This window comes from Filicampus tigris, chromosome 13 (assembly GCF_054856515.1).
Source record: "Filicampus tigris isolate MCC_2025a chromosome 13, RoL_Ftig_1.0, whole genome shotgun sequence".
In the NCBI taxonomy this organism is placed as follows: domain Eukaryota; kingdom Metazoa; phylum Chordata; class Actinopteri; order Syngnathiformes; family Syngnathidae; genus Filicampus; species Filicampus tigris.
In genome coordinates, this window is record NC_141229.1 from 3,959,466 (window position 1) to 3,983,111 (window position 23,646).

Genomic DNA, 23,646 nt, shown 5'->3' on the forward strand with positions numbered 1-23,646 from the left:
AATCCAATTATGGGTCGAAAAGGGACTGCTTCTTGGGATCAGATTGACCTTTTTTTAAAATAAAATTGGATTTTTAAATACCAAAAACCTTACATTGTTTTGAACGGAGAAAAAAAATAGTTTTCATTTTTACCAAAAACAGCTAAATCAGTTGAATCACGACCAAAAACAGTTAGAAACAGTTTAAAAATAATAAAGAAATTATGTGTCAAAAATGACCAACTTTATCTTTATTGGGTGGGGGGGGGGTGAAAAACATTCCATTGCTTTGTACAATTTTTGTTTTACAAACAACCTTCACAAACACAAACAAAAAAAAAGGGGCAAACTGACCTAAGTAGCAATCAGTCACTCCTTTTTGACTCCACACACTGTTATTTATGTGTTATTTATGCACATTATTGACCAATCGAAAGTGTTGAAAATGGCTTGCTCTCTCTCGCGATGCCATGCTAATTGGTTGAACAAACTTACCCTTTTGGGGGTCTCCTGAAAAGTGACAATTTTGGAGGTACAAAGTTTGGGTCCGGCACCAGCGATAAACGAGCCACGCCAAGAAATACGCTGTAAATAAATCTTTACTTCTTCATTCATTTTGACGAGGCATCTGACAGACACACCTGACAGCCGTATGAAATTATTGGGGGGAAAACGCTTGCACAAAATGTCTTCTTTCCTTTTTTTACGTGCAGTGGGAAAACGCTGATTTTATGGCTCGAGGGATGGGGGGTGGGGGGGGGGGTCAGTGGACAGACGCTAGGGGGAGCGAGGAGGAGGAAGACGAAGAGGGAGAGCGGGGAGGAGGGAGGCGTTTGGCTCCTTGTCGAAAGGCAGGAGAGGCTGCTGACGAAACAGCCGACTGGCCCTTTAAATCACCAATAGCGCATTCCGAGGTGAGTTGGGCCACATTAATCGCTCCTTTTATGATCACGATTTCGATTGCCTGTATTTTCCCCACGTCTATGAACGCGAAAGCCCGACTCGAGTAGCCCTCGCGCGGCCGGCCTCCCCGCCCCCTCCGGATCCCCTGCCCCTAGCAGCCGAGGCGGACTCCATCTGTGTCACGAAGCCGGATTTCCCCAGCCCATCGCCGGCTAGGAGGGAACCGCAGCTGCCGGTGTTGGACTCTGGCTGCGTGGAAGATTTTTGCGAAGCCAACCGGACTGCTCACACAAGTAGGTCCATTAGCGAAAGCGCTTAAGATGAAGGCATGTGACCATTGTGGCTTTTATAATGTCTGTACCCCCCCCCCTTCCACACATCCACACACACACACACACACACACACACCTTCTCATCTTAGCTAAGTGACCCCATCAGGGCCTGTTCCAGGGACCCCCCCCCCCCCCCCTCCCTCACTTCGTGTTTGCGAATGTGTGTGTCAGTGTGTGTGGACATCCGAAAAGGGACACGCTGTTCCAGGCGTCCAAACCCCCGCATTGTGCTTCTCGTGCAAGGGCCTGTATGCGAGCGCGTCGGTTCCGAACCGGAGGCCCGTTTGGATCGATTACACGATTGATGCATATAGCTGTGCGCGCGTGTGTGTGTGCGAGCGAGCGAGCGCGCGTGCATGCGTGCGTGGCTTAGGAACGTTAGCATTGTCACAAATCTATCGGATGGGTGCGTGTGCGTGTGCGTGTGCGTCTGCGTGCGTCTGCGTGTGCGCGCGCGTGCGTGTGTGCATGTTGCTCGTACTCCCCCACACTCAACCAATTCATGCTAGCACAAGAGAAAGTTTGCAAGGGGGATCAACAGGCTGAGCACATTAATTATGACAGCCAGCATGCAATGAAATATTCACAATGATAACAAAAAAAAAAAATTCAAAAGAGCGCTATATTTATCTGATCAGATGTTTCAATTCATGTCGAAATGTATCAAAAATGTTGATTATTATTCAAATGTATTTTTGGGCATTTTTCTGTATCGTCTTATTTATTCATTAATATTGATCAACAGTAAATATAATAAGCGAACACTACCTAAAAAGACCATTATATAATTATTTGAAGATTTAAATAAATTGCATTGTTATCTTGGATTATATTAAAAAATGTCAAATTTTGTGTTATGCAGATGTATATGACATTATACAAATGATTTTAAAATATATGTATTGAAACTAATGTCATTTTAAGAAATAACAATGGTTCTATTTTGATGTATTTTATGGCAATGAAGTTTTAGATCATAAAATACGCAGTCTTTTCACAGTACATTGCTAAAACATGTTGTTTTTTTTTTACAATCATGTCAAACATGTTTGTGATGCGTTGTTATGTCTTTAACTTTAAAATATAAATTATTGACATTTATAGCAACAATGTTAGTTAGCACAACAAAGCGAGCAAGTCGTTTGCTCCAAAACAATTTGCTGAGTTGTTTTTGTTTATATTTTTAAGTCGGGGCACAACACAAGTTACAATTAGATCTATAAACTTATTTCTTTGTTGTGAAATTCACAATAGCAAAACTTTTTGCTCACCATAACATTGTCATCACTTATGCTATTTGAAATTTTGAGTCCATCCACATTTTTGATTTACATTGCAGTCTTTAAGATTGGAATGATGACAATTCATAAACACATTCTCTCTCTCTCTCTCTCTCTCTCTCTCTCTCTTTCTCTCTCTCTCTCTCTCTTAATTAAAAAAAGCAAGCCCATACTTTTAGAGTGGAGTAATTAAACTGGATTCTCCCGAGTCAAGGTGGCAATCGGAGTGAGAGACGACCCACCTGGAGAAAATACGATGGGTTGCACAAATACCAAAAATATGCGACCGTTGGGTTGCTAAATTAGGCAATGTCTCTTTTCGCTGACGGTTCGACTTTTCCCGCAGGAAGACGTCAATGTGAGCCCACCTGCTGAGCGCCCGTGTTGTGTCCCGGTCTCGCTGATCTTCCACCCCACCTTCATCCAACTCCCGTCTGACATTAATCAGGTAACCAGCATTGACTCACTGCGTGCATTGGGGCTGTTTTTACACATTTTGTATTGAATGCAGAGTGCAAATGATAAGACATTGAATTCATACGAATACAATTAAATACAGTCAAATAGTAATGTAGTGAACCGAACTCTGCCTAGCAACAAGTCTCCCAACTAAAGAGTACGCTGTCAATTTTTTTATTTTATTTATTTGTTCGCTTTTTGAGGCGCTCGTGTTGCATTGACATTTGATGACCTCACAGAGGCGCTATAACCCAACAACAGTGACTTAGTCGAGATGGGCCACAACCTTAGAGGTACGCCTGACCCATCTAATAACATAAGAGATTTCATCAGGCCGAAGTTTTGGTACAGCTCTTGTATTGGATGCCATTAGATTGTGTAGGTGTACCTAATGTTGTGGTCAATGAGTGTATATGACGGATTTGTGTTTATTTGCTTTCTTGTACACAGTTTTCTGCAGTTTCGCTGCATTCTGATGGATAAGTATGTCCACCACTAATAATATCGCCCAGGCCAGGAAATTGGTGGAGCAGCTGAGGATCGAGGCGGGGATTGAGCGGATTAAGGTACTGCATAGATTGGTCATTTTTTTCCCCTGAAGTACAGTGAACCAATGTAGCCCCGGTGCAAATAGCGAAAATCCACAAATAATTGATCTCCCGTTTGTAATTGTAAAGAAATGCCACAAGATGGCAGCAAAGCATTTAAAATAGAGCTGATCACGTTATTCAACAAAAAACACCCTAACATGGGTCTTAACAATAGTACTAGCTAGCTGGCTAATCTAAATAACATGCTAGCGCACGCTAGCCTGACACGTGGCCAAAAAAATGTGCGCACTAGCACTTTATACAGACGTTATAAATATGATTCAAGGACAGTTTGATTTTAAAGTGGAACGATTTGATTTGGTTCAATTCAGCGGGATTACGGTTCGATTAGATATGGTACGGCTCAGTTCGAGAGTGTATGTCGCAATGAGTTTCCTGTTGTAATTTTACCTACATACGAATGAGCTTGTCAGTACTGTAAATGTGGCATCTCCTCCTCAGATACAATTAAAGTGGATTTGAAACGTATCTCGATACATTTTGAAGTGGAGCGATTCGATTTGCTCGCGTATCTCGAATCAAAACCAAATTTCCAGTTCAAATCGTTTTTGCAAAAACAAGCTTTTTCTACTGTCGGCTTTTATTCAATATATGGAGTATCGCCGATATCGCTGTATTATCGACGCCTAACCCCCATTGCTGACTTTTTCCTTCTTTCTCATCCACCATCTGTTCTCACCCCATCCCTCCACCCCCCCCCCCCCACCCCGCACCTGTCAGGTGTCCAAAGCGGCCGCCGACCTGATGAGCTACTGCGAGCAGCACGCTCGTAACGACCCACTGCTGGTCGGCGTTCCCACCTCCGAAAACCCTTTTAAGGACAAGAAGCCCTGCATCATCCTATAGCTGCGCTCCACACACACATGCGCACAAACATACGCACACACGCAGACACATACGCACACTCCCGAAATAGCCTCTGGAAAAGCGCCATAATCTGCGGTCGGAATAAAAATGTAGATGGGGGGCAGGGGGTTGGTTTTGGGGTCAGTTGGTGATGGTGGGGTTTTTATTTCCGATCACAGTGGTTGAGATCCATGTGAGACAAGGTGCTTTGGTCTAATGTTCACATAATGTTGGTCAACTACGTATAAGTGTGATCTTAACTTGAAGGGGAAGCGTTTATTTGGGGGGGTGGAGCCAGGGATTGGGGGCGGGGACATGGAGACGTACAGGATGTTGTAGTCGGGGGGCGGGGGGAAGAAGTGTCAAAAGATGTATTGACTTTATGTGCATGTTGACGTTTTTGTCCTAAGATGGACAGACAACGTACAACTGGCGTTTTCTTAATTGTTTCCGTAACGCTGTCCTGCGTACAAAGTAGCGACAGAATCGGGGTAAAATGTTGACCTCATCATTTTTTTTTTCAGCTTTTGGAGGTAGCATCAGACGCCCATTCCGCATTGCCCATCAAAGTGTGCGGCTCTCCACAAAAGACGATTCGATACGCTTCTCGAAACACGATTCACTTTGGTACGGCTGTAACCTTTGTCACATTTCTTAATTCGACACAACATGTAAAAGCGCCCCAAAGTTCGAACTATCCAAGTGAATTGAATTCAAAGAAACAACAAACTATTCGCAATGTAAAATCGATTTATATATATATATATACCCAGTGTGCATCTCTCATAAAAGACGATTCGATACGTATTTCAATACAATAGTTGCGATACAATTAAAGGATGTCACGATTTGAAAGTGTAACGTTCGTCAAATTAGAATCGATTTCCCGATCGAATCGGTTATTGCTAAACCCCTAATACACACACACAAGCACACGCGCCGAGTTTGACGATCGTACGACTAACAAGATCCAACAATAATTGAAATAGACTTTGATTTCCTGTTAATCGGGTTTGGAACATGTTAAATGCGTACAGTGCCTGCCCACCTTTCAATGAACCAACCCCGATAGAAACGGTAAGGATTTCCCGCTAAAAAAAACCCCACAAACAACTTCCCGCTTCTTTTTTGTCTTGATTTAAATGCCACAAACATGAACGCTGCTTCCTTTTGCGTTGATTGTTAAAAAAAAAAAATGAAAAAATAGAAAGTGAAGACAAAGAAAAAAAAAAAAAAAAGTGTACAAACTTTCTTTCATCTCTGTGATCCGTTGAAGAATAATCATTTTCAGTTCTTCATTTTTAACAAAGCGCCATGAGACCCCACTCAGTCGAAAGCTCCTTTTTACCCTGCGTTGTGTTTGGAATGTCACTAAATGCCCCAGTTTGGATTTCTTGATTGCTTTTTATTGGGTAGCTGTTCTGTGAGAAAGGTAGCGATGACATGGGGGCTGAAGTCAGCCTGGTAATTTTCTGGCTTGGGAGGTAGTATCAGAAGTCCCTTTCGAGCAATCTGTCAAAGTCATCTTTTTCCTCCGTCGCTTCCCTGTGTGAAAGGTGACAGTACAGGGGTAAAGCTGACCCTGAAATCTTCCGGTTTTGGAGGTAGTAGCCCCGTTCTGACTGCCCATGAAAGCTGTGTTTTTCCATATCTTTTCCCTGTTTAAAAAAAAAAAAAAAAAAAAAAAAAAAAATGGTAACGATGGCATAGGTGTGTCAAGTCAACCCAGTCATTTTCCGGCTTTAGAGGTTGTACCAAAAGCCCATCGACACTGTCCATCAAAGGTGTGATTTTCATATCTTATCCCTGGGTCGCTCGATGTGTGAAAGGTAGCGAAAAAAAGCAGCCGTTAACCCCGCCTTTTTAACGACTGTGGACTAAGTATCAGAAGCCGCTCTCGCGCGACCCATCAAGGCGACATTTTCTCTGGCCGTTGTCCTGTGTGAAAGGTAGTGACGGTAACGGGGGTATGAAGTCGCCTGATATTTTTTATTTGAATCGTTTCTATTCTGTCAATCGGTCAGCGTTGACTCTGCTTACTTATTGCCCATATGGCTGTGGAGGCGGCCATCTTACATGCCAAGCGTTCTGATTGGCCCATTGTCAGTCGGCGTCCTCGTTGTGCTGTGTGTGTGTGTGTGTGTGCGTGTGTGTGTGTGTGTGTGTGTGTGTGTGTGTGTGTGAAAAATGTACATTTCATACTTTTCATATCAAAACATCCTGGAATCCGCCGGGACCACCGCCTTGAGATTTGAGGTTTATTTTTAATTTTTTTGATTTATCTTTATTGTCTTGATTGATGATTGCAAGGAAAATCTATTTTTTTGGGTGTTTCTCCGATGTGCCATACATACACAAGTCATGTTTTTTCTCGCACACTGTTAATATTTTGTGGATATTTGTTGTCGAAGAAAAAAAAAGTTATTGACAAGTAGATAACATTAATAAAAGACAATATAACAGACATAATCTGCTGTTGTCATTTTTTTTTCATTTGGTTTTTTTTAGTGCTCAGATCCTGCAGTTGTCACTGTTTTTTCTCCAATCAGAGCCCGACAATGAATGGATATACAGGGAGTGCTCATTTTACGTACGACTTCCGTTCCTACACTGGCGATGTAACACGAATTTCCACGTATGTCGGATATCAATGTTAAAGTCGAAATTTACATCAAAACCCTTTGTATGAAAAAACGAAAATACATTAAAATAAAAAGCATAAATTGCTGTAGTCAGCATTACTTCCGAGAAGTGACTAGAGAAGGAGGAGAGGAGAGCGAAAAAGGCAGATACTGCCGGCGCGCAGACACGATCGAGACACTCTGCGCATGCTCAACCGCAAGGAATGCTGGTCTTTTTAGTACAGGAAGTGCTTGTATGCCGAAATGCGTTGTTTGGCGCGAAACCCATCGCAAATACACAAGCAGAGGTAAACAAGCTCAGAAACACAGCACAAAAGCACACTTTTGGAGCAAGGAGGAAACCGGCTGCTTCATTCATGCGGTGAGTGACATGAATATCAAGTGTTTTATTGACAGTTGAAAGTAACAAGCGGAAATGACGTCCATTTGAGTCATAAACACCGTGTGTCGCAGTTCGCAGTGTGTTATTCAAATGCCGGAGCAACTCTGTCCGCTCAATCGCGTAAACGGGATATTCAGAATGTTTCAGAAATCGGAATATTTGGAATAGTGACTGCATGTAAACGTAGTCACTATGGTGCTGGGGACAAAATGGAGGAGGAGGCACGGGCGTCGTAAAGACAAAACGTCGTACGTTGCGAACGTCGTAATTGGAGGACTGCCTGTATAAATAATGAATATGAATGATAATGAATATTAAGTGCCATATTTTGGTCCACCATACGCTCACTTCCGGCATTGTAAAATGGAGAGGATTTGTGGAAAATATTGTCCCCAGCTTCTCCTTAGTCCTTGTAAAGTTTTCCAAGAGACCAATCAGTCGCCGAGGACTCCATGTCCGTGCACGCCCCCCGCCCGTCCTCCTCGCGTGGTGTAAACAAAACGAGGAAGCCCATGTGCCTCGGTGTTCTCCGGCTCTCCCTGTCTGACAGCAAACGTGAGCGGCGGGAGGAGGGAAGAACTGAAGATTCCGGGGGGGGGGGGGGGATCATGTGCAGCAAGAGAGCAGACACGCCCTGAGTCGTTGGCAATTGGCACAAAGCGTCTGCAGGTTTCAGTATCGAAAGCACAAGTTGATCTGTGAATGGATCTGCATTGGCTGCTTTGCCTGTTTGGCAGTTTCTGTCCAATTTACCGTGGGAAACCTCCAAAAGTTTGACTTTAACCGCCAGATTTGGCCACTAAACGTTTATATTTTTCCATTAATATGCTGTGTTTGGTCACCAAAATGCACAGAGAATCTTTATCTATATATTTTCCTGCAAAATTCCTCATTGCAATATAAATGCTATATTTTACCACAAAAATGCATACTGGGCCAGAAATGCCTGCATTTTGTAGTTTCTGCGTAAATATCGCATTTTGATGGGAAAATACAGCCATCTTGTGAAAAAACACTCGTTTGTGAATGATAGATTTTTAATCGCAAAATATTACAGCTTCGTGGCAAAGGATAACGTTATTTTATGAAAAAATAAATGAAACACTCAAAAAACTTGCTGTGGAAAAATCTGTGGTTTGTGGAAAAAGCCATTTGTGAAAAAAATAGAGCATTTAAAGGAAAATTATGGAAGTTTGTTGTCAAATCTTAGCATTTTTTTGGTATGGTCACGCATTGGTCCCCAATCAGCGCTCCGCGGACTGGTTCATACCAGGCCACACGTATAGTTTGAAAAACATATATATTTTTTTGTGGCGGAGCATATACGTCCCGATTGGGAAAATATGTCAGCACCTCACCCCCACGCCGGTCCATTTATTTCTATGAACCTGTTCCTGTGTGGGGACCACTGCAATAAAGACATGTTACATTTTTTTCATGGAAATGTATCCATTTTGTTGAGTATATAGCATATCTTTGGAAAGCTACAATACAGCATCATTTTTCATTTCTATGCCAAAATAGAATCTTTTTATTGAAAATAAAATTGACGAGTCGCTGTGCGAAGCGGTAACACGCGTGCTCACGGGGCACCTGTAGGTGCAGTGGGACAGTGTTGTACCACTTTCTCCTGAATCTGAAACAGATGAGACCGTCAAACCCACATGAAGAAAATAATTTATTCAAGTCAAATAACAACAGGCAGCACATCATACAGTACGTTTCTATTTAACACTAATGGATGTTGAAGGCACAAACATGAATTCTGAGAATACTAAGCTCTCCTTTCAGTTCTTACGTGCGTCAATACAGTACACGGCGGGAATGCCGCGCATAGTTTCACCGTTGCCACATTCCTGTCTGCTTCTCAGAAACACGCACTGGGATGGGCCGGGCCGCGCCGGCTCCTCGGCAAAGCAGACCTTGGTGTGGAATTTCCTAGAGTCCAGCTTTGTCATGTGGTCCTGAGTTCCAGCCTCGCACTTGTTTGTGCGCTCGGGTTCAAAGTTCATCCGGGAGCGAAGCCGCACACATCCGTCGTGCTTTTGTTTCAGCGCTCCTGCAGGACCAGCTCGGGGACCCACTGGTCCACGCGGAGGCTCTCCTGGCAGTAGATGCCAACTTCCTGGAGACGACAGTGGTCAGCTTGGGGGTTCTGCCGGAGAGAAACACAATATAATATACAGGACATAAACTGGTGGGAGTTAACTCTCTGCGGGCAAAAATACCAATTTGCGACCAAACACGATTTGTTTGGTAAAATAGAGCAGTTTCGTCGCATAATACAGCAACTTGTGACAAGATTTGTTTGGAAAAATAAAGCAATTTGGAGCCAAGTATGGCATTTTCTCTAGAAAAAGCTGTTTTGTGGAGAATTGAGTATTTGCCATTTATGACAAAGTACAGTACGGTACTTGTATGGAAAAAAAGAAGAGACGTTACATTTCGTGGCAAAGCTACGAAAGTGTGGCGCTTCCAAAATATTTTGGACTGGCAAACTCGTTAGAAGGTACTTGCAGAAACGTTGACATATTTAAATTCGGTCCAACATATTTGCAAGTACGTTCGACCATATCTACAAATAGAAATAAGTTCAAACGTACTTGTAGGCTAAATGCTAAAAACATAGCATTTTTTCCCATAATGCCACGGGGCAGGGGCATGCTGGCCATCATGAATTTCGGCGAAATGTGTTCACTGCGTGACCAACCCTAACCCATGCACCCCGTCGCCGATTACGTGACGTAGCGTGACGGCCGCTACCCGCACTCCTCCCAACTCTTGAGTAGTCACCGATACCAAGTGCAGATACCGCTAGTACTTCTGATACATGAAATTTCTCCCCCCCCCCCCCCCCCCAAAAAAAAATCAATGAAAGACCAATATATCCCAATATATCAATTTTTCCTTACAATTGCATGATCTTGATGCAAATTTTCGATTTTTCTCATTTCTAATTTGTAGTTCCTGATCGATCGGACATCAAATTGAACTGCAACGCTTGGTAAAGTGTGAGTGGTCAGTACCGTGACTAGCATGCAGTGTATGTCTCCGTCCTGGCGCTGGTTGGCGTCGCCGTCCACGTTGGCGAGCAGCCGGCGTAGTCGCGGCACGCCGGACACGCGCAAGATGGTGATGCCGCTGTCGCAGCAGAACGACTGCAGTAGCGTGAAGTGGATCTGCAGAGCCACGTCCGCCTCGTCGCCGTCGGCGGCCAACACGCACAGGACCACGCTGTCCGGGTCCCTGGAAGAAGGAGACGAGGAAAGTGAGGTTCGTTGGTCGGCGTTGCGCGTACGGTTTGCAAAATTGAGACAATTTTCAAAGTTGGGATTATTAGGTATGGCAAGTTCATTATAGTTAACAAAAACTAACGATATAACTAACAGTAAAATTGAGGGGAAAACGTCATGACAAAGTAGAATAAGACGAAAATGCTTTTTAAAAAATGAAAACTAACGGAAAGTATATCTTACTTTTATAGAAACTAAAGCCCGTATCTCACTGCGCTGCATTCGCTACATGCGAATGTTGTTGTTTTTTTGACAGGCTGCCTAAAAGGTTGCAAATAGTTGCAAACAATTTTTCTTGTTGCAAAGAAACATGTTTTGAACATGTTCAAACATGCCGCCGAAAAAATCTGAAAAAACAAAAAAAGGGAATTCTGAACATTTTTGCTGATTTTCCCTCTGTTGTAAAGTTAAATACAAAATTTTTGTCATTTAGTATTGTAAAAAAATAAAATCACATATTCTGCCTATGATTCATGTCCTATTTTTATGTACTTATTGTTGTTACAGTTATTTTTATGATCATATATTTCTGTAATTAATCAGCCGATTAGAGTGCCTTCGCAAGTGGAAAAGTAGAGCTCTCAATTCTCAGATATTTAATTCAGTTTGAAGCTTGTCCAATGAATCACCCTCAATTCCCTAGTTTCACTCCCCATGGAATTTTACTGGAATTTTTCTGGTGAATTGACTGGAAATTTTCCGAAGTTATGTAAGCAGGCGAGCTCAACTCACGAGTTGAGAAACTGAGCGGACTCATAGATGCCGACCGTCAGGCACTCTTGCTTCTGAGCAGTCACCAGCAGCTCCTCCAGGGCCAGGCCTACGGACTGCATCCTGAAAGGGGACCATAAACACCGGTTGGCACTTTGCAATTCCCAAGCTGCATGCAGAAACACCACTTTGGATTGTGGGATGCAAAACGCATCCATAGGAGAGGGACCATAAACACCCACTGGCTCATTTGATTGCTCGGAAAAATACATCCTCGGCGGGGGACAAAAAACATCTTTGGAAGGAGACCATACACATGTGTTTGCGCTGTACTGTGCAGCAAAATGCATATTAGGAAGGCGACCAAAAACACTGGTTTGCTGAAAATGCCTTCTTGATGGGGGACCATAAACACAAACGCAAAATGCATAAACACATAATGTCGTTGCGCTATGCTGGTAAATGCATCCATGGAAGGGGACCATAAACACATGCTAGCCATTTACATAGTGCAGCAAAATGTGTTTTATGTGGGTGACCATAAACACATGCTAGGTAGGTTGTGAAGCAAAATGCATGCAAAGAAGGACACCATAAACAACTTTCCCGTTGGCATACATTTTAGGAAGGGGGCCATAAACACATGCTATCCATTTGCATTGTGCAGGAAAATGCGTCTTATGTGGTCGACCATAAATTTAGGCTAGCTCTGTACTGTGTAGTAAAATGCATTGTGGGAGGGGGACCAAAAACACCCTGTTTACTAAAAATGTGTTCTTGGTGGGGGATCAAAAACACCTGTTTTCTATTTGCATTTTGAGGAAAAAGGAAGGAGACCGTAAACGTGCGTTAGCTAATTGCAGCAACATCGTCGCCAATGGCCGCCCCCAGGCCTTCAGTTGGCCACCCCTGCTTCAGGGTCATGTGACTTCTCAATCAGGTTACAGGTCACTAAATAAAAATATTTGAAACTATTAATAAATGAAATAATAATTTAAAAAATGTTCAAAAAGTTAACAGTAGTCAATAGTTTGAAAACTCAAACTTAAGATACATTTAAAGGTAATAATTTTTAAAACAAGATCATGTCCCCCCCCCCTCCACACGGCCCCTTCGTCCACCGACTTTTGCACAGGACTTGAAGCCGACGAGAGCGAGTGCAAGTCGGCTTGGGAGCTCACCTGTTCTCCGTGACGCTGGAGGTCAAGCTCCCCTCCGGAGTCATGTTTGCAGGGGAAAACAAATGCGTGAATGCTCACTTGCTGTTTGTTTGGTAGCTGCAACGCAACGTCGCAACACTTTTTTTGTAGGGGGGGGGGGGGATAGGGCGGTACCGAAACCTGTGCTGCGTTGTGGTTGGCAGAGCCGTCTATCTCGCTTACTTTGTTGCTTTGATTTCTTTTTCTTCTTCTTGTGTTGTGCCACGCTGATGTCGGATGACGTAACAAGGAGTGTTTTCCGCCTTTGAATGTGACGACGTGTGTGCAGCAGCACGCTGACTCTTTGAGCCTTTCTTTTATTCATTTTTAAATACTAACGTTAGCGTTTTATCCTGTTTGATAAACGCACGTCTGTGACATCTGGTGGCACGGACAGCAAACTGACGTGCAAAACAGCAATTGTGCAGATTTCTGCAGTAAGAGGCTGTTTCAAACAGTATATTGACTAGAATGAAAACTGTAATAATGTTATTTGGGTTTATTTCGAAAGAAAAAATATTTATATGTAAAAAAAATAAACTTGATAATATGAGATGTTTCTGTTATGAAAAATGATGTTTTAGTAAAAAACAATACATTCTAAATAAGAACATTTCTTCAGATGAAACGTAAAAAAAATGTTTTTGTTATTCGTTGGAGAAAAAGTACATAACTTCGTACTGATGAAACAAAACTTAAAATATTGCATATTACTGTATATATATATACAAAATGAAAACTTAGATGCAAAACAGCAATTTCGCCTATTTCTACAGCAAGCAAGCAGCCACTTTGTCTCAATGAAAGCAACACAAAATGCAAAACTAAATAATAAAATATTTGTAACCGTAAAACAAGTCATATTAAAGTGGAAAAATAATGCATCACTAATAATACAATAAGCATGAAAAATACTTATTTAAAAATTAAAATGTATTAACATTAGTATTTTTTCTTTTCTGTTGTAGAAAAAAAACATATATAACTTACCGGTAATTCTTGAAATAAAAACCAGCCGTCTTTTGTAAAGAAAGCAAAAATTGTAGAAATAGTTAAAAACAGATCAAATGAATAACCAAACAATGACACATCCTTTTAAATATCGAGTCAAATATATTATTATATATAAATGAAAAAAGTTCCAATTATATTGATTCAATTGTATTGTATTTGTAAGGATAGATGTCAATTAGGAAATGTTTTTAAATCATGTAAAGCACATTGGGTTATTTTGTGTATGAAATACGCCGCAGAAACAAAACCGCCTTTCCTTGTCGAGTCCAACCGATCTTGTTTCCTGTCAGGGAAACACATACAAACTTGTGTTGTCGTCCACGCCATGAATGACACCTCTACGCTTTCTTTTCAGGACAAATATTATTTCTTTTATTTACAGAAAGTCATTGTCACTCTTTATGATGTGCAAAATATTAGAGCCCGACCGATGTGGTTGATTATGATTTAAATCGGCCGGGCCCAGCAAAATATGACTCTAATCTATGTGACTATCATGACACAGGCAACAATAACGAGCAATGTTTTCTTGCGTTACAATCCCATTTAAGCACCTACAGTATCAACGGATTACAATCACAATAGTAGCCAGGAATGGGTTGGGTTAGTTTCTCTAATCCCTGATGATGCGGATGAAATGCTTTCTGGTGGATGGCCCTCGGGGGAGTGGTGTGAGAAGGCCGGGGAAATCAATCAACTCTCTCGCTCTCTCGCTACATGGGGTATGATACGATTCAATCATGTGGCGATTTCAAAATATGACGATTCAATTCAATGGGATTGCGATTAGATTAGGTTAGATATGGCACGGGTGGAGCTTTTGTCATGTTTGTTGATATGCAACAACGTGTAAAAGCTCTCCAAGGCCCAAACTACCCAATTTAATTCAAACAAACAACAAATTATCAACAATTTATGTCTGGTGTACATCTCTCATAAAAGACGATTCAATACGCATCTTTGTATACGGAGCGATTCGGTTTGTCAAATCAAAACATCAAAACCGATTTTCTGAGTCTAATAGTTTTTGTTACCCTTCATATATACTGTATATATATATATATACTGTATATATATATATATATATATATATATATATATATATATATATACACATATATATATATATATATATATATATATATATATACATATACATATATATATACACATATATATATATATATATATATATATATATATATATATATATATATATATATATATATATATATATATATATATATATATACACATATATATATACACATATATATATATATATATATATATACATACACACATACAGTACATGTGGAGAGAGAGAGAGAGAGAGCCTCTGTCAGCTCACAACAAACCACTGATACGGGGACCAATCGTAAGATCGATTATTTATACTGATACCGAGCGTGGATGTAATCCTTTTCTGTCGAGCAGCACGGGAACGGCATGCGACGCTAGCGTGTACGTTGCGTAACAAGACTTGAGGATGGAAGCAGATGCCGGCTTCTTTCCGTATGGCGGCTCTCGCCGCGGCGGTGGTTGGCGGTTGTTCAGAACTCGATCTTGCAGGCTGGGAAGGTGTCGTCCTGCATGGCCACGGTGCTGTTGGAGCCCAGGACCAGCACGCCCAGCTCCCTCTGACGCTCGACCGTCTGCTGGTACCAGTCCTGCATGGACGCCGACTCGAAGGTGGGGATCAGCGTCACCTGTGTGCACAATATAGCGCAAGAGCCGAAAGGACATGCTCATCTTTCAATTGCATGATCATTCATTTAAAAAAAAAAAAAAAAAAAAAAAAAAAAAGAGACAGCAATTACCTGATGACAAAAAAACACGTACATGTAAAATATTCTACAAATATGTTGGTAAATTCCCGGCCAATCTGGATTTTTTGAGACGGATGCCAATTCCGATTTTTGGGAGAATAAAATGTCAAATAAAATCCTTTGTGACAGCAGTCCTGGAACCTTTCCGCCACCCCTTGTACGACGTGTAGGCGTGCTGACCTGCGTGGCGTGCTCCCAGCCTGTCTTGGCGTGGAGCAGCGCGTCCAGCGTTTGCCGCATTAGCTCCTCCCTCTCGGGGCAGTCGCCGCTGACGACGTAGCAGGACGAGCGGACACTCTTGAAGAAGTCCACGCCCACAGTGGACGACGACGCTCCGGAAGGGACGTAGGCCAGGTCCACGAAGACGCATGCGTCCTCGGCGGAGGAGGGACATCGGGATTCGGACGGCGCCGATTTTGCCGGGCGAGCGTTGGATACACGTGACGCCGCCGCGTTCTTTTTAGCCTTTGTGATCACGCTTCCCGTCCGGATTTTCCCCGGACTGGGCTTTGGGGGGCAGTCGGTCACCTAAGAACAAATTTAGGAGTTACTCGGGTGTCAGGCCTGACCAGTATGTTGCAATAATTATCAGAAAATAATACAAAAAAAATATATATATTGTACAGTAATTTGTGGGGAGCTGTTTACTCTAAAGGATTTCTCCAAACTCACCCCAGGTGTTTTCCCTCGCACACCACTCATTTGTACTTTTTTCCCATGAGCACCGGCATCAGACTGCGGGACAGGCATGGTGGTGTCAGGATGCGGAGGCAGCGGCGGGCTATCCCTGAGCCGGGTGGGAAGCGGGTCCCGGGGCAAGGCCTGACAGCCGCAGAGGTTTGCCGGAATGCTGCACGACTCCTCCTCGTCTGAGTCCAGGACTCCGTCGGCGGTGGTGGATGGGCACTCCTCCGTGCAAATGGGGGCGTTTGATTCCCCGGGTGTCACGTCCTTGGCGGCGGCCTTGTGGATGTTGTCGCCTGAGCCGGAGTCTGGCGGCTTGAAATGCTTAAACTCGCAAGGGGAAACCAGACACAGGTCCACGTCGTGAGCCGGCGTCTCAAAATGCAAGTTGCCCGGAACCGGAGGCCGCCCCGTTTCTGACGCCAAAGACCTGAAGGGCTTCTTGGACACCCCGGCAAAGTGAGCGCCATTGGGAGGATGGCCGGCGTCGGCGTCCGCCTCCCGCTGACTCCCCGAGGCGGGCCCATGCTCCAAAGACATGGACAGCGACTCGTCCACTTCGGTGGACTGCGGCGAGCTCACTTCTGCCGGCATGGAGTGGGTGGAGGTGGTGGTGTTGGCCACGGAGGCCGACGGCTCCGAGGCCCCGTCCTTCAAAGGTCCCAGAGAGAGGAAAGTCAGGTGTTTCTCTCTGGGGTTGGGTTGGGCCGGCTTGGACGAGACGTTGGGTTGGGCGACTTCTGCCGCTTCCCGGGCCCGCAGCCTGCTGAGGGTGTCTCCGTTGCACCACTTGTCATCCGGAGACAGACAATAAGGAGTGTGGCCCGCGCTGTTGGGCCGGGAATCCGGGGAGCTCTGCTCTACCGTCCTCTCCTCCGAGGTGGCCTGATTGTCGGAGGACGATCGCGAGGGCGGGCCGGTTCTCAAAGCGCCGTCCAGGAGGGTGTACTCAGTCGGGGTCAAGTCCAACTCGATGCTCGGCTCGTTCTTTGGCGCCTGCTTCAACGGGGATGGGAATCCTACCACTTTTGCTGGTGTCTTAGCAACTCCAAGCTGGTCTGCAGTCTTGGCACCCTGCAGATTTGCGCCTTCTCCAGGCCTATCCGTGGCCTCCTTCCCTGGGCCGCCGCACGTCTTTTTGCTCCCATCCACGGTATCCGCCTCTTCTCTTTCTGTTTCCTCCCGAAGTCGGAGGGAATCAGCAGTCACATCCTCAGGGTTCGATGTTTTGGAGGCACAGTGGGGCTCTTTCTCCTTCGGCTTTGACGCTTCTAGAGTGGCCTCATTGTCTGGTCTTGCGGAGTCGCCACGTCGCAACTCGGTCTTGACATGGGCGCTCTTGCCGTCCTTTCCGGGTGTCCTCTTTGTCTTTTTGGACCCCGTTTTGGAGTCGTTCTTGGCGTCTTTTTTGAGCTTTGTTTTGTTGTCATTCTTTGGTCTGGACATGAGGGTCTCCTTCTTCCTGACGCCGTTCCTCAAGACGACAGTTTCCTCCTTGCCACCCTGCTTTCCGTTCTTTTTAGCATCCTTCCCGCTAGCTTTCTTGGAGTCATTCCTTTCCATGGCCAATAGTTTCCCTTTGTCCTGTGCCTCTTTTCCCGGTTTGGTGGGCCCCTCCTTCGCTTGGGAATGGACACTGCCCTGGCTCTCTGTTCTTTTAGGGTTCCCACTATACCCCATCCGTTCCAGATCCCCGGTGGTCACCGTGGGTTTCCGGAGGAAGGCCAGGCCCTTGAGCTTCTCCAGACCCTGCAGCAGTTTGGACTGCGGGGTAATGCCAGGAAACAGCACCCGGACCACCTTCTCTTTGGGGCACGCCGGGTGCCACACGAGGAGGGCGGACACCGAGGCGAGGGCGGCGAGGGGGAGCCCTTGGGGGCACGCGCAGTCGGGCCAGTCCCGCATGAACGTCTGGTACTCCTGGCTGTTTTTGGCTGGGCTGAGGATGTACAAGTCCAGTTGTCCCACGCCCATTTTTTGAAACAAGGTGATGGGCTCGGGGGGGACCGCCGGTGGTCGAAACATGGTCTGGGGTTGGATGTCTAACTTCTTTAACAGGTGTACGGTTAGAGCTGCCTCGTTTGTATTCTTCACGACGTTGCCCACACCTGACGAGACATGATTCAAACAATTCCATCAGACTTTACAACTTGGTCAATGTGGTGACAGACGTTAATTTGACAAAGTTGGATTGAAAAAGGATGCCGTTAATCAGGGATGTAAGCCCCGATTTGATTCGATTTTCAGTTCCAGATTTTCGATTTTTAAAAAAAATCGCTACCATGCTAGTCTCTGTGCGCTAGTGTGGTGCTGCAGCCATCCACAAACGCAATAGGCAATGATATTTGGCGCAAGCGCACAATTTGACCGACACGTTCAAAAGTCGCTATGCATCTGGAATGGAAAAAAAATTAAAGACATAATTTTTGGACAAATGTAATCATACCGATGAATCGAATCCATTAATCGATTCCAGCCTCCCGCTCAAAAATTTGTAATGTGTGCAGACTAAAAGCTAAGCGATTTTGTTGTTTGTTGTGACTTTTTTTGTGTTTAAAAAAACACAATGTGTAATTCTCTCAGTCGTGGGCGCATCAGTGAATTCTGTCGGTCCGTCATTCGTCATTCCCCAGCCGCCGGTCCGCCAGTCTGTCATTATTTCAGGCCAACCCTCTGCCACTGAGTCATTTTTATTTTAACCGCACTTCCGTCATCATTAAATCACAGTTTGTCACAACTATTTTAGGACAGTCAATCAAAAGTGTTTGAAACTGTCAGTCTTTCAAAGCTTCTGTCAGTCGTCCACCAGCGAACCCTCTCAGTTTTATGTTTAGTTTGACAGTAAACTTCAACCAGAAAAATTCATGAATAGCTTCAAGCCTCTTTCTTGAAAAAATGTTGCGCTTCGTATGAAGCCAGTCGACTTTCCCGTCACCACACAGCGGTCTATGAATGCTATGCCCACATTAAATTGACTTCAACTTTCGTACGCAACAAAAATGGCGACCAGCTTCAACCCAAATCCAATCTTCAACCCAATCTGCTGGGTCCAAGTCATTAACCCAACCTTGGGTAAAAGTGACCCAATCCGCTCTAAATCCACAGCTAACCACTGAGCGCTTTAGGAAAACAACCCAGCAATTTTGGATGTGTGGGTTCCCCAGAATATCACATTTCTGAATGCCAAACAACGAATATGCGAGGGTTTGCTGTAATTCCGAGTGTGTGCTCACATTTGGAAATTTTTATCTCACAAAGCTGCTGTTCCACCTGCAACCTGCCAGGAGCGTTAAAGAAGACCACCCCAAGCTCCGGGGAGATGAGCCTCGCAGACCCCTCCTCACTCATGGCGTCTAACTCCGTCTCCGCCACCTTCCTCTCCAGGAAGCTGTTGACGCCGGCCAGGTTATCAGCGCCGGCATGGGTCAGCAGCAAGGCGTCCACGCGGTCCAGGTGGCGCACCAGCTTCCAGAAGCAAGCCTGCGGATCCGAGCCGCCGTCCAGCAGCACTGTGAAGCCGTTGACGGCGAAGAAGGCGCAGTCGCCGCGGCCCGCCGGGAAGGCGTAGCAGCACGGACGAGACAACTTGAGGAAGCCCACCGTGGCGGGTGGAGGCAGGAGGTCAAAGGGGGACGCCGGACTCAGGGTCGCCATTCCACCGCCTTCTACGAGACCCCGGGTGGACCGGAGGGTCTTCCTCCAGCTGTTGTGCGGACCACCGTTAGGCTGAACCCGGACAGAGGACGTAGGGAGGAAGGTGAGGAAGAGGAGGCGTGGTCTTCATCTGAAAACTGAAGCACAAGAGGGAGTTTTTACGTCATCTTAAATGTCGACACACCAATGTTCAAGCGCCAGGTTTTTGTAGGTTCATATTGAGAAAGGTCAGGGAAAGCCTACTAGAATAGCGAAAGCTTATTCGCGGGGGTGAATCAGAGGTACTTTAAATGGCGACAGGTGCGGGCTGCCTCCCGTTTAACATACATTTGAAGGTGTCAGAGCCATGAGTGAGGTCATAAATACAATGATTAGCTGGCTAAACAGAGTAATAGGTAGGAATGAATCTGCACGCAAACGTACCTTCGCAGCTGACCGGTTCCTTCAACACTTGAAGCAATGCAGCAATCCATTTTTAACAAAAGTCAGGATATCCTCGGCACATTTTTTTTTTTTTTTTTTGCACCCAAATCCAACTCCAGGTCACTTGATTTCAAGTATGATGCAATATCGAGTGGCAAGTAGTAGATTAGTAGCCCCAATGGAGAAAACGCCACCAGCCCATTCGACGAAAGCTATAGCCTTTTTTTTTTTTTTTTTTTTAATTTTCACCTTCTATATGTGGAACCAATCATTTGTCCTTATGCAAAATTCCACCAAAGATTGTGGGTGGGTGTAGGACTCTCTATTGTTTTCACGCCACTTTGTTGCTGCCCTTCACTTCACTTCCTTCCTTCCTTCCGAAGATGGCGGGTTACCATGGTGACAGCCAGTGGTGGGCCGTCAGGGCGGTTAATGCCTCAACCCTACCAGAAGCTCTGACCTACATTTACAACCAAAATTCTAAATTTGCTCCATGAAATTGTATGTGGAAGTTGGACTGGTTTTATTTTTTTTTGTCCAGTTAAATTTCGACCTTTATGTGCTGCCCTAAAGGGGGAAAAAAAAAAAATCATACTATAACAAGAATGAAGTCAGAATTTGACAAGAATAGTTGCAACTTTCCAAGAGGAAAGCCATAATTAAAAAAAATAATTAAAGTCATATTATGAAAACAAAGTCGCAAGATGAGAAAAAAGGGAATATTAAAACAACAAATTGACAGTTATACAAGAACAAAGTTACAGCAATAAAATTGTAATTTTATCAAAATACAGGTGTAATTTTTCTCAAGTCGAAAAATTTGAATATTACAAGAATTAAAAAAAAAAAGTGTAATTTTTATAGGCTGTAATTTTACAAGTAAAAGGGTCATGATATTACAGAAATAAAGTTGCAAACTGAGCCAAAAAAAAAGTTGCAACTCAAATTAAGCTTTTAACTCAAAGCCCCACTTTACAGTTGTTTATGTGACATGCGTTCATGATTGTGTGCATGCTAGAATGATAATTATGATGCATTGTCATTCCTTTTTAAGTATTTTTTTTGGTATTGGAGCAGGGCAGGGTACAATTGCGAGGCCGTGCGATGAGATTGCCGCAGGCCGGAGAGGCTTCAAGTCGGCATCCCGGGGAGCAAATACCTGCAATCGCCAACAACACTTTGCTGTGTGCACTTAAGCTGAAACGTCAGCCTCGGGCTCATTAAAAGTTGATGTGTCGCTGGAAAAATGCTTTTGACAGCAGAGAACCTCGCTGCCGTTCAACAGCCACTTGATTAGGTACACTTGCGCCACCGAAAGCAACGTGAACGTTCCATTTTACGTTCACAGTATGCATGAAATGTACTTTTAAATAAGAATCGAATAAAAGTACAAAACTACAGACTCAAAATGTCTATAAATTAATTACATACTTAAAATGTAGTCATTTATTGGAAATAATGCATGGATGCAATAATCTGTCAACATTAATCATGTAAAAGCAGAAGCAAGACAAAACAAAAATGCATAAAAAATGAATAACCACAAGTAAAAATACAGATTAAAAATATGTATAAATGAATTACATAAAATCTAGTCAACTGATATCACAAGACCAAATCCCCAAAACAGGTGAGCTGCGATGCTTGCAATGCGAGCCTGAGGGCAGTTTGACGTCAATTTCACTTGACAGCAGATGGATTCGCCTGCTAAATTTTTATTTCACAAACACAATATTATTCAGGAGACTGGTGGGGGCACATAGGACATATTATTGCCAAGAAAATCTTTGCCTTGATTTCTATGAAAAATTGCATTTTGGGAGTTAATCTCAATGGCCCAAAATGTTACCTTGAAATTTCAACACTCTACTATTTGCGATGTATGTAAACAGCTGAATATATGAAATAAAATAATGTGAAAAAATGTACTTAGATAATGATGCTTAACAATATGTGAATTCAAATGTAATACAAATTTAAAAAAATATTTATAAATGTTTTACAAAAAAATCAGGTCAAGTGGTGTTATAGTTTCGTGGATAAAACAACATTAAAATACACATCTAAATTAATGATGGAATGCCAGAAAAACTGGATAACAAATGTTTTAAAATTCTAACAAAAAGCTCAGTGAGCTCTCAGGATGAAAACTTAAATACGTAAAAGGCTCCTTATAATTTTTCACAATAGTTTTTCAAAATTTCTAAAGAACAAAAATGTTCAATTTTCACTTTTCTTTGTTTTTATTTAAAATTAAAGGTGCAGAGTTCCCAGGGTCAGCATCTCTTAAAAAGGAAACTGAAAATTTAAAAATAGACCCCTGAAGCTCACACAATTTTGAATTGAGCGCTCATCAGCCATCAGATTTTTTTTTAAAAGGCAGATGCCGATATGCGTCAGAATGCCAAATATCAGCGCCGATAATTCACAGGGAATATATTCTTTATCCTCTGCGACTCATATTACTGCCGTACTGAGAAGCCGAGAAAAGAGCTTAGCCTCCAGCGCAGTGTATCCGTATGACTGTCTTATACTGCCGCCAGGTGGCAACGGAACACACCTCAGAATGTTGAGGGAGAAGGTGAGACAAAAACATTTCATTATTTTTATTTCCTTCTGTCCTTACTGCATACTTCTTTTCTTGTGGCATTTCCATTCATTTGTGTAAAGATGATTCAAGGAGGAACAAATTAAACTTGTATCTCAAGGTACCATTGTATTGTGTTAGTTGGTGTACCTAAGATTATGAAATGTGATGGTCATACTTATACAGTCGCCAGTATCGGGTACATATTGAACAGATTGAGATTATCAACGCACACACACTATATTCCGATTAAGGCTTTTAGCGTTGATATCTTAATGTATGATTTTTTTGTTATTCCAATTAAAAAAACATCACTGTCAGGTCGGATGCTGGCCACATGACTGACTGACGTTCAGTACATCCTCCGGTGTCGCAATCAAGCTGTATCATTGCATCTCCCTCTCTGATTATGATTTGTGGGAAAATATAGAAATACGATTTGAAGAGGTACCTGTGTGGAAGATTTTTTTTTTTTCCGACGAGGGCGAGCGGCGGGCATTCGTTCGGCGTCCTGCTCACTCTTCGTCCTTCTCCTCCTCTTCTTCCTCAGCCTTCCTCCTCCTCCTGCTACCGGCTGTTGGTCGCCATGTTGGATGACGCCCATGACGTCATCACCCCCACGCGCATCAGCCGTTGGTATTTTTATTTTTTGCTGCTGATTCCGAATCTGCCCTCTTTTGTCTCTAGCACATCAGGTTTAATTAATATTATCATAACAATAGTATAATGTGTAATTTAGTAATACATTTTGTAATATGTATGAATTAAGGGTTAGGTTCAGCAACAGGAGGATTTTTTTTCCTGAAATGTGATAGCTA

The 23,646-nt window shown here is 43.5% G+C and overlaps 3 protein-coding genes across 4 annotated transcripts; 1 reads left to right on the plus strand and 2 right to left on the minus strand.

Annotated features, from left to right (window-relative positions):
* Positions 1 to 754: 754 nt before the first annotated feature.
* Positions 755 to 6,879, plus strand: gng7 (guanine nucleotide binding protein (G protein), gamma 7). Of its 2 annotated transcripts, XM_086049978.1 has the most exons (5): positions 755 to 893; positions 976 to 1,175; positions 2,841 to 2,942; positions 3,404 to 3,519; positions 4,285 to 6,879. In XM_086049978.1, exons 4-5 carry the CDS (start codon positions 3,439 to 3,441, stop codon positions 4,408 to 4,410), a joined length of 207 nt encoding a protein of 68 aa, XP_085906104.1. In that variant the 5' UTR covers positions 755 to 893; positions 976 to 1,175; positions 2,841 to 2,942; positions 3,404 to 3,438; the 3' UTR covers positions 4,411 to 6,879. The 2 variants fall into 2 exon arrangements, with proteins under 2 accessions (XP_085906104.1, XP_085906103.1); XM_086049977.1 differs by having other exon boundaries at positions 764 to 1,175.
* A 2,220-nt stretch (positions 6,880 to 9,099) lies between these two features.
* Positions 9,100 to 12,890, minus strand: LOC147137199 (growth arrest and DNA damage-inducible protein GADD45 beta-like). Its single transcript, XM_086049307.1, has 4 exons — positions 12,620 to 12,890; positions 11,460 to 11,561; positions 10,461 to 10,680; positions 9,100 to 9,589 (listed from the first exon to the last, which is right to left on the minus strand). The coding sequence occupies exons 1-4, from the start codon at positions 12,661 to 12,663 to the stop codon at positions 9,485 to 9,487; spliced, it is 471 nt and encodes a 156-aa protein (XP_085905433.1). The 5' UTR covers positions 12,664 to 12,890; the 3' UTR covers positions 9,100 to 9,484.
* Positions 12,891 to 14,926: 2,036 nt separating this feature from the next.
* On the minus strand, positions 14,927 to 23,586 carry LOC147137200 (microtubule-associated protein 1S-like). Its single transcript, XM_086049306.1, has 5 exons — positions 23,280 to 23,586; positions 19,398 to 19,955; positions 16,153 to 18,272; positions 15,661 to 16,008; positions 14,927 to 15,360 (listed from the first exon to the last, which is right to left on the minus strand). Exons 2-5 carry the CDS (start codon positions 19,816 to 19,818, stop codon positions 15,205 to 15,207), a joined length of 3,045 nt encoding a protein of 1,014 aa, XP_085905432.1. The 5' UTR covers positions 19,819 to 19,955; positions 23,280 to 23,586; the 3' UTR covers positions 14,927 to 15,204.
* Positions 23,587 to 23,646: the final 60 nt, after the last annotated feature.

What these genes read in the sequence shown, in the direction of transcription:
- LOC147137199 (XM_086049307.1), bottom strand. Translation starts at nt 12,663, where the DNA reads ATGACTCCGGAGGGGAGCTTGACCTCCAGCGTCACGGAGAACAG. An exon ending in TCCGCTCAGTTTCTCAACTC is followed by an intron (nt 10,681 to 11,459) that starts GTGAGTTGAGCT and finishes TCCTTCTTCCAG; the next exon opens with GGACCCGGACAGCGTGGTCC. An exon ending in TACACTGCATGCTAGTCACG is followed by an intron (nt 9,590 to 10,460) that starts GTACTGACCACT and finishes TCTCTCCGGCAG; the next exon opens with AACCCCCAAGCTGACCACTG.
- LOC147137200 (XM_086049306.1), bottom strand. Translation starts at nt 19,818, where the DNA reads ATGGCGACCCTGAGTCCGGCGTCCCCCTTTGACCTCCTGCCTCCACCC. An exon ending in TGAGATAAAAATTTCCAAAT is followed by an intron (nt 18,273 to 19,397) that starts GTGAGCACACAC and finishes ATGTCTCGTCAG; the next exon opens with GTGTGGGCAACGTCGTGAAG. An exon ending in TGCGAGGGAAAACACCTGGG is followed by an intron (nt 16,009 to 16,152) that starts GTGAGTTTGGAG and finishes ATTTGTTCTTAG; the next exon opens with GTGACCGACTGCCCCCCAAA.
- gng7 (XM_086049978.1), top strand. Translation starts at nt 3,439, where the DNA reads ATGTCCACCACTAATAATATCGCCCAGGCCAGGAAATTGGTGGAGCAG. An exon ending in CGGGGATTGAGCGGATTAAG is followed by an intron (nt 3,520 to 4,284) that starts GTACTGCATAGA and finishes CGCACCTGTCAG; the next exon opens with GTGTCCAAAGCGGCCGCCGA.